Source organism: Labrus bergylta, chromosome 18 (assembly GCF_963930695.1).
Source record: "Labrus bergylta chromosome 18, fLabBer1.1, whole genome shotgun sequence".
NCBI lineage: Eukaryota > Metazoa > Chordata > Actinopteri > Labriformes > Labridae > Labrus > Labrus bergylta.
The window spans coordinates 15,534,783-15,545,405 of NC_089212.1; the positions used below are offsets into that span (position 1 = coordinate 15,534,783).

General features: G+C 40.5%; 1 protein-coding gene across 1 annotated transcript in view; it reads right to left on the reverse strand.

Moving 5' to 3' along the window:
- mboat2a (membrane bound O-acyltransferase domain containing 2a) overlaps positions 1 to 10,623 on the reverse strand; it is a 44,613-nt gene that overhangs the window by 17,566 nt on the left and 16,424 nt on the right. The window contains exon 2 of the mRNA XM_020640710.3: positions 3,051 to 3,196. Coding sequence (XP_020496366.3) covers positions 3,051 to 3,196 — 146 coding nt within the window. The remainder of the gene's footprint in view (positions 1 to 3,050; positions 3,197 to 10,623) is intronic.

The following is a 10,623-nucleotide window of genomic DNA, read 5'->3' on the forward strand; positions in this document are numbered from 1 at the left end:
AACCGTCTGACGGCGAGGTAATCCAATGAATCCCCCTACAACTTGATCACCAGGTAACATTTCACCTGGTTAGCATTTCCCCACTAGCTGAATGTTTTTCTAATGCTTCCTAGGTCCTATGTCTAAAGCACAAACATACAGACACACACAAACACACACACACAAACACAGCACTTTGAGAGGCACTCTGCCAGAGGTACAGTGGGTTGTCTATAAAAGGGCAATAGCTTTCTAATTGGATATCAGTTACTACCTGATCGACCCATTTGCTTTGGCAAGGATGAAGGGATGAGGAGGGGGAGGGGGAGGGGGAGGGGGGGGGGGGGTAAGGTGGTGTGAGAGGAGGGCAGAAGGAGGGTGATGGCAAACAAGGACAGCGTGTAAGATGATGACGGAATGCAGAAAAAAGAAAGCAACCTAATTGAAGTGAAAGAAAAGCATTTAAAGAAACACATTCAAATCAAACTTCTCAGTAAATATCAAAACAAACAACCGGCTAATAACATGCTAATTACAATTTTTGCACTTTAAACTAGAACTGAAACAGCTGATGACAGAGATTAACTGTAGGTTCATTCATTAAAAAAAAAAGAACGCAGTGCTGTAAGTATTTTATTCCTATAGACCAGTGGTTCTCAAACTTTTTAGACTGCGTACCACCTCCGAAAATATTTGGCTCTCCAAGTATCAGATTCTGTTAATGTAGGCCTACATTAACAGAATCTGTTAATCTGTCCGTACGTTTCATCCACATCAACTTTATTTAACATTTGGCAGTTTTTTTAATGGACTGCATTAAGAGCAGACGGAGGCATCCACCGCTAACGATATCATTTATCAACCAATCCCAGAATATCTGTTAATGTAACAGAATATCTGTTAATGTAGGCCTACATTAACAGATATTCAGCTGCTTGCTGTTGTTTCAGGACTGAACTATAACGGAATATCGAGTGGAACTTTTCAAAACGCGAGGCGTACTCCTGTTGTTGTTTCTGTTTGTGCGCGAGCATAAATTGAGCAGATTAAAGTTCTTTGTTGCAAACACGAGATTAATTTAGAGGGGAAAACACATTTGATATAAATACAACCCAATAGAAACAAGACAGATAAGAGTACGACAAAAAAAAAAAAAATGTTTTATGCTGAACGGGTTTGTTCTTTATATTGTGGAGATTTCTTTGCGTACCACCACAGGGAGCCCACGTACCACCGACGGTACGCGTACCGTAGTTTGAGAATCACTGCTATAGACCAACTTAATGTACAACAAGAGTATGAGTCATAAAGCCATTTGGTCTTTATAAGTAATAGATTATGGCAACCTGATTATTTTTGATTGATACTGAGACCACGATTATTAAAAAGGATTCTTCATTGACATTACAACATCTGTGTCACGTGCATTTATCGAACATAAACACTCTGAACACTGAAACGTGAAAAAACAGCAATAACAGAAAATAGAAATATATCAAAATAATAATTTATAACAATAAATCATTGATACAAATATATAATCTGTTTCTACGGTAGTGGTGATGTACTCTTGAAACCACAATATAGCAACAAACACTTGACATAACCTAAGGACACAGCGAGCACAACATCTCAATTATCTTGTTTTCATGATCGCCTGTAGCCAAAACCAAAATTGATAATTTACCCGGCCCTACTTCAAACTTTAAGATCTTCAGCCTTAAGTCAACGTTTCACTGGAGGAAAGCTTTGAATCTTTTTAATGAAAATGTTGCAGCTTGGTGAATATTGGCCCTAGTGCTCAATAAGCATTTTTAAATATTTATCAAACAAAAAAATGATTTGGTGTAAATGTTCTTGAAGCTTATCCGTTAAGTGAGTCTGAGGTCTATCTGGAAATGTGGTTCATCACTGACTGAAGCAAACGTCACAGAATATTTTGTTTTATTAAATGCCGTTACATAACATTGTATAAACCAATAACTGGAGCACTGGATCGACAACATCCTTTTAAACCTTTTAAACGAGCCACGGCTTCAGCTTTATTCAACACACACTCATGAGCACAGCGAGCTGGATTACAGCATCAACAGCTTTATGGCAGCCTACGGTAACTCTCAAGGGACATATGACTCAAAAAGAGAGGGGCATATACTAAACAGAGGACAGTCTGTTAAAATAGTTCAATTCAGTTAGCATTATATGCACCGTGTCAGCTGGAAAAAGTGATGTCTGGAAGTACTTTGGAAAGAGGAGAGGATGATAACGTGCAGTGCAAAATATGTGGCGCTAAAACTTGCATATCACAAATACTGTTTCACTGCTTTAACCACACGTTGTTGTGATGATATAGCAGAGAAGATTAGCCGGCAAATAATGAAACTGGTGACTGGAGATGAGTTTCTGAATATGTTTTAATGGAAGGAGAAGGCGTCCGCAGGCAGATGGAGTTTGTCAAGCTGGCGTACAAGTACTGGTTTTCTGCCAGGAATTTCCAAGATGCCAATTCCTTCAGGAAGAAATCTCGGAATCAGTTGAGGAAACGGCCGAATGTGTAGTCTGTAAATATAGGACCTTAGTGGGAGTGGCCTCCGGTGCTGTGCATTCTGGGATTTGGTGTCTTTCATCCACATGAGCCAAAAAAGACACTTTATGCCTTTTCTCGGCCAAGGAGGCACCAACTTCAAAATGTATTTCACATTTCTACTACATATATGACCCAATGTCAATACAGTTTCATGTTTCAACGGGTGAAGTATCCCTTTAAGTGTGTTTTAGTAAGTAGCCAAGGTCCAGGAAGTCTGTGTCCAATGTACTTTTTAAGGTAAAAAAATATATAATTTGCGAGTAGTCGCTTACTTGCTGTTAATGAGTAGTCAAATATTGAAATGACAGAAAAAGCCCAGTGTATATAGTAGTGTGAAACTGGAACACAGCCGCAGTCTTCAGGGAAAGGATCTCCCTGAATATTACTGTAGACGGATATTCTGAGGCTTCAAGGAAGGAGGACAGAATGAAGTGACAGCAATGACGAGAAAAGAGCTGCGGGGTTAAACACAGCAGTGACTCACCAACCAAAGCAGAAGAGAGCCAAGTATAAGCCCAGCAGAGTGGCCACCACATGTCTGATGAAAGGACTGGTCTTACTGGGGTGGAGGTAGATCCGAAACCACACAGCCATCAGCAGGGCGAACAGCTGACATGCCACAAAGTTAACCTGCACAGAAGGACACCCGCAAACAACGTTACAGAACAGTGATGGATCAAATCAGGACAAATGCAACATGATAGCTAGAACTTGGCCTACTGTATGCAACATTCTGGGAGTAACGTGACATAATGGCATATACATAAAAAGTGGGGGGGAAATGAGGGGGTGGGCACCAAAAAAGGTGACCTCTGTAGGAAGAAGTTGGAGTTTGAAAAATGAAGGAAATGGAGCAAACATATAACTAACTAACTGTGAATGCAAAACACAAAGGGAAATCTAAGATGTCAAAAAGGTCTAATAAAGGTCAAATGTCATAAAAGGTCTTTATCCCTAAATGTTTAAATAGTCCCCCAAGATTTGAATGAAGTAAAAACTGAAGATGACATTTCTATGAAATACTTAGATGACTGCTAAACCAATAAGAAACAATGTAGATTCTGGTAATATATTTTTATCAGTTAAAGTAACTTATGCACAACAAATGATAAGTACATTTTTGTGTAAGTAAAGTTGCATTTCACAAACACGACTGCAAGTAATAAGACTGTCGCCTTTATTGTTATTGATGATTTGCACTCATATTTAAAAGGTTCTTTAGTAAATGAGCTACAGTATGCAAAAACAGCCTCCCCTCCCCCAGTTTAGAAAGCAGATATTAGTGTAAACATTCAATAGTGTAACCCTGTGTTTCATTTGCATACACATTTCTTCTTAAGTAAATACATGCTGTTGGGCATGTCATGTTAAAGCTGGTGTTTGAGACCTTATTTCATCTCTTAATGTCTCTAAATGGCCCAGCAAAGAGGCTTTACTCCAGACAAAAGAGAGACTGATTGGATCCATCAAGGGGGAAGGACATAATGGAAACCTCTCTGTTTGATTACAAACACTTGATCTCTACGCATCCTGAACCATACCATGTTTGTAGGATTAAAAATTAAAAAAAAAAAAAAAAAAGACACATATAAAATGTATGGATTATATTCAGTTGATCTGACTGAATCTTTATGTCCTTTTCCTTCTTTAGTGTTTTTTTTTTTTTAAACCATCACTTATTAAAATCCTTACGGCATTAAAAGACATGTTGATGTGGATGTGTGTTTATATGTCTGCATATGTACTGCTCATTAACATTAATGACTGAGGGATAATGCCTGATTTACTGTAACACTACATCAGCGTTGTGTGCGGCTGGGCAAATCATCGTTCTCCATTTCAAACGACACAAAAGCAAAGTAATGATGTCCAGATTTCTGCAAGAGAGCCCTCTTACCTTTAATATCCCTTTACAAATGCAAATATAAACACAAACACACACATGTCCTGCAAGGCCTGGGTGAGTTCTTTAAAAGGAAGGGCTTTTATTTCCCTAAACCACTTCAGATTTGTGCTCCTGCAACGAGATATGTTCTAAACTGGCTAAAATACCATTTTCTTCTAAGTTCGATTACTGACTTAAGAGAAGAAGAAGTAGGATTTGCGTTAGAGCCAAAATACCCCTAAAATAACCACAAGGCTTATGACTGCATAAAGTGAAAGGAACACTTAACCACTAAGAAGCCTTTGTGTTTATTTGATGTCACGTTCACTGATGCATGTCTGAAGGGACAGCGGCCTGCTCGTGTATATAGGTCACGTTAACAGATCCGTCTGGCCACTAAGCAGTAAAAGGCTATAGAGCTACTGAGAGCGCCATCCATTATCTATGGATCCTGCATGATTAATGAGAGAGAGAGAGAGAGGGGAGAAGGACAGATATAGCCTTAAGTATCATTTAGTCTGCCCGACTGACAGATGTAGCAACAAATCATGCGCAGCATTAGCACGAGTTTATAACGTCAGATGGCATTTGGGAGCAGATAAACAGGAGGAGGTTTCTAGACATGCAATGCACAGGGGGCTGTGATAGCAGGAGCGGGAAATGACCAAGGGAGGAACATTCCGACCATTCGGACCAGGACGACTGGGTAGACTGAATTACAATGTATTTAACAATGGGCCTCATTCGCTAATATGTGCGTAGAAATGTTCTTACTCTGCGCATAAAATAGGTGCATACGCGAAATCACCATCAGATTCATGACACGTGTGTACCAGCATATTTTGTTCTCACCACCTTGTGTATGTTAGTGAATCAGAATCATTCTAAAAAAAAGGTCAGGCGCGTGCCCGCAACCTGCAATCAGCATACAACCACGCCCCCATCTCTCTAAGATTTTAGATTAAAGGATAAAGAGAAATACTTTTCATTATTAATTAATATTACAATAAGTCAATGCATCAGTTAATTCCCGTTTTATATATTTTTTAAAATATATATATTTATAAAGGCTATATTTATTTACTGACTGTATTCTTAATATGTCATGCATTTAGTTGAAAGATTTATGTAAACATTTTCTGAGAAAGCTGGTCGACCATTTGTGCGTACGCATGGTCTGAGGAGGTTCTATTTTTGTTTGCAGAGTAAGAACAAATTCAAGTAAGAATATATTGATGAATCCCAGATTTGTACTTTAAACGTTTGTACACATATTTGTGTGTACGCATTGTTGGTGCTGTTAGTGAATGAAGCCCAATGTTAACTAAAAAAAAGTCAGCTCAGGGCCCTTCTTTGGCCAGGAGCAGTCCTGACAGAGATTTTAAAGGAGGGAACCCAATTCAGGCCCGTGTAGGCATTTTTTCCGGTTAGAAAAGCGTCGGTTGTGCCCTCGGGAGCTCTTTTGTGAAGATTTTGTGCGCCGGCCCGAGAAGTAAAGCGCACGCCTGTCCTGTCTCTATGACAACAGCCGCTGTAGTATGACCGACACTGCTCCAGTGCTTTTTACTGCATGTTTTATATTTGAAATCGTTTTTTTACTACAGCACACATGGATTAAAGAGGATGTGGGTACAAGACACGATCCCGTAGGCGGCAAATACGGGGAACATCATACATTTGGAAAAGAGCGGCGGTGACGTCAACAGCGCCTTTCTGGAAAGTTGAATGATTTTCAACGTGAGCACTTAAGAGCGGCCGCACAACAAGGTGGAGCAGATCAAGGGAGGTAACCAACTCAGACTGAGAACATTAAAACAGACTTAAGAGAGGAACCAAATTCAGACTAATAATATCAAAATCAGCAATATTTAAGGAAGGAACCCAATTTGGACTGAGAAGAGTAACACATAATTGAAGGAGGATCCCAATTCGGAATAAGATGAGTCTGATGAGTGTGAATAAACAAAAGGAGGATCTATATTTGGACCACAATTTAAAGTAACAAATAATCAGGGAAGGAAGGAACCCAAATCAGACTAAAGGGAGTAAAGATAACAAATGAACAAGGCAGAACCACATACAGAGACTGTTGGCAGGTTCCAAAGTTGAAGTCTTAACTAGGCAAATTAGGGAACAGGAAAGAAAAGAAGGTGTGCTACTGGCTGTTTGTTTACTATCAAGGTGTGTCATTTCATTTTGGCGTCTGATAGTATCTCGATGCAATCTTAAAGCTAACTACAAAATCACCAGCAGGGCTGTTTAAGATCAAAGGCAAACAAGTATTTCGCTGTTCAAATGAATGTGTTTATTCAGACAGAGAGTTATTTCCATCTTTCAAACATGAGCAACACGGTGCGTAGGCTGTGTTTCAGTCCAAAATGATTCCTCCTAAGGTGAATAACTGAGCGTTTTGTGCTGATTCACTTTGGGCTTTCTCTAGGGTTACAAATCAGGCAAAGTTAGAGCGAAAGGTTCAACTGCAAATCAGCCCCTCGGCCCTTATAAATATAAAGAGCTAAAAATAAATATGACGCCCCAGTAATGACGACGAGTCACATCAAATAGACCTCCTCTGGCTCCCCGTTTTCTCATGCAGCAGGCCTCTTTTTTCAAGCTGTATTTACCAGATCCACAGCTCTGGATGTCATTTCACGCTTTGATTACTTCAAGCTGCTCTCTTAGACGAGGACATTGCTAGTTGTTGGTTGAATGAAAAGCTGGCTTTCCAGTCTGTGCGCCTGCACATCGAGTGGCAGGCTCATTTGCAAGCGAGCAAACATCTGACACTTATTATAGCCACTGATTTATAAATGTAACCCACAGAGGCAGCATTCAAGTATTTAAAAAAAGTCAGACGATTACAGCACGATTCTAGCTGCTTTTCTACATTCATACACATGCCTCCACAAGAAACACGTCAACAAACCAAAGACACGTTTTTTTGAAGCTATTGTTCAAGTGAGTGTTTCCTGGCTTTAGAGGTTGAATGACACAGTCTTGTAGTTACAGTTCAATTTCAGGAACTGCAGCTGTGTCTCTGCACTAGCCTGAGAGCAGGCGGGTGTGAGATCAGCCCCTCCCTGGATATCAACACACTGCTTTGTAAGGAAGGAATTTCATGTGGGAGACTGGAAGGGCGTGACAGAGGAACTGAATTGTTCAAGGCTGCAGCAAAGCAGAAGCTGTCGGTGACTACATGAAAGCCGAGTATGTAAAGAGTTATGGAGCTTTTAATGTTATATGAATAATAAGACAACTGTAGTTGACTTAATATACTGTAGTGAAAGCATGACTAGTCTCAACAAAGTCTATGCAACAACTTCCTTTTGTCAATGCTTATACGAGCAGGACTAGTTACCATAGCATGGAATGAAACAGAACTTGAATCTCTACATGAACACTACAGGTGGCTTCCGGAAAAACCTGTAGAGGAGACCCTCCTCTGAACAGCTTGTACCCTCACTGTTATTCCACACCCTTATTTGATTTAAGGCCTGCTGTGAAAACTCGGATTCAAGCAGATTCTTTGTCTGCCACAAACTGCACACAAGTCCAGAGAAATATCTGACGAAAATGTGACTCATAGAAGAATGTTAAAATAGCCACTATAGTCAATATTAAAAGGGCAAACAGCACGCACTTGACATTTCTTCATGATGCTTCCTTCAAAACACAAATCTGCCAATTGCCTTGGTTGCTTATCAAAGACACATTTGTTGTGGCGCGGGTGAGGTCTTTGTAGTCTTGGTTTCTCATGTTGTCTCCATGTGTACATGTAATTGGACCTGTTGATTATTAGCTGACATGAAAGACATGGAGCTTACAGATTGACAGTTGAATGCAGGATTCTTAACGCCATTGTTACGTCTCGCGTGCAATGCGTGTAACATATAAAGGTGGAAGGGTAGGGCAAAGTCATTAAGCCCCTGATCTGCCAGCGGAGGTAGTAACTGAGGCTTTACAGAGGGGAGATGAGATGGCAGGGTGGAACAGTGATATGAGGTGATCACGCCTTAGTAAGTATGTAAAGCTGCCACTGTGTGTTGGAAAGCAGGCTTAAGGCCGTGTTCACACTTGACTTCTTTTTTCAACTGCCAGCGCCTTTTTTTTTTACATACAAGCCTATGGAAAAAGGTGGACGCCTTATCAAAAAGCGCTGCGCCCGACGCCTTTTTCAGTGTAATTATTTCAACTTTTCAGAAAAACGCTGGGTGACGTCAAGGGCCTTTCTGACAGCTAACCAATCAGGACGAGTAGTAACCTACGTCCCTAGTTACCGGTGCCCAAAGAGATGTCATGCAGCCAAAAACCGGCCGGCTTCGGCACGGTTGCACCGTAGGTTAGATCCCGTTGTTAAGGTTACAGACCACTCGTGCATAAGCGCTCAAAAGGCGCTGAAGGCAGCGCTTTTCTCTGAAAAAAGAGGTCAAGTGTGAACAGGGCCTTAAAGCCCGAATCAGCTCCAGCACTTTGCCTGTTAGGAGGATGTAAGGGCTTCAAAAGTCCACTTTAGACACCTATGAGTGATGTCACTGAGACTACGTCCATGTATATACAGTCCATGGCAGAATGATAGACTGTATATTAATGGACAAAGCTTGGGTGACGTCACCCATCTGTTACGACAGGGGGTTCTGAAGTGCAGCAGGCACCATGCTGGAATTCCTATCTCAGCCTAACTTTCAGTTAACCTAACAACAGGCTGACAGCTGGAGCTGAGGCGGGTATTAAAGCCTTTACATCACGTCCACCTGTCAATCATGTCAGCTACGCGCCAAACTATGCATTATGTATAACACGTATAGTTCATAAAATCAAAACAGAGCCGTTTAAAAAACAATCACCTCCTGTGCAGTGTGTGCCCATAATGACAATAACTTATCAGACCTATTTGTTTTTTTCATATATTTCACATATTTCATTGCTACAGGTAAGGATGACAGCTCAAATGATTCCTCAGCTATTGAGATGTCTTAGATTTCACACATGCCATATGACAAATCCATTATCATGCTGCAGCCACAAATGTTGTGATATCATAGAGTGACATCGGAGATGAATGCAAGCAGTTGAGATATCAACTGTCAAAGTAAACACAACTGTTCCTGGATCAGCTCTTTTAGACACAACAGCTGTTATATAATGACACCACATGCTAGCAGACTTGCCACACTTCCCTCACAGATGTGAGTTAAAATCTTAGAACTGATGATGAAAAAAAACAAAAAACCTCCTTGCTGTAATTTTGTTCCACTTGGACGATGCCTTTTGCATAGATGCAAAGAATTGTGGGATATCTAACATCTGCTGTTGTTGTCCCTTGGGTGCATGCTGCACTGTACATTGCAGCAAAATTACACTAACATGAGAATGTTAGATAATGTGCTGCATAACCAAAACAAGATCTGAAAGCCTAAAGAGACAGAATGGTTGTGAGATTCACAGGATTTGTTAAAATACAAAACTTCAACGTGGTTCCACTTAGCCGGTCCACAGTGTTGGGATAGCAGTTTACTGAATAAACATTTTGCTATAGACAAGCGATTGTGGCGGGGTGCGATGTTTCTTTATTCATAATACATGGATCTCCTCTTCCATTATTGATTCACTCTGAAGTCAACCTTACCCTGGGGTACAGCGCTCTTATTGTCTCAGAATGTGGGGCAGAATATCTATGCTGCAGAATTGTTTGTAGGAGATTCAAAGGGAGCCACAGCAAAAAAAACAAAAAAAAACAGAAAGACACTTTTTGGGGGATAATTGCACTGCAGCAAACCCTCTGAAAAATGTTCCAGTGACAAAGAAAGACCAGAGAGGCTGGGGCAAGAGTAAACTGGGGAAGGGTAGGAGAACCAAAAACAATGAATGAACTGGAGGTGTGACTGTGGTGTTAACAATGAAAGGATGCAAATACAAGCAAAGCAGGGCTGGCAAACAAAAGTTGGACAGTTGAGGTTTTGGACAAGTGCCACTCTTACTCCAAACGATCGCGCATTGTTAACTTGGCAGAGGACGGAAACTATTATTTGTTCAATTCCTTTCCAGTTGCCTGTGTTAACAAACTCTAACACATTATTTGTTCCAAACACACAAACTAAGGTTCCCCAAACAATGTTGGGTAAGAACACAGCCTTAAGCTACTACAATTTATCACAATACCTGAGGGGAGAAA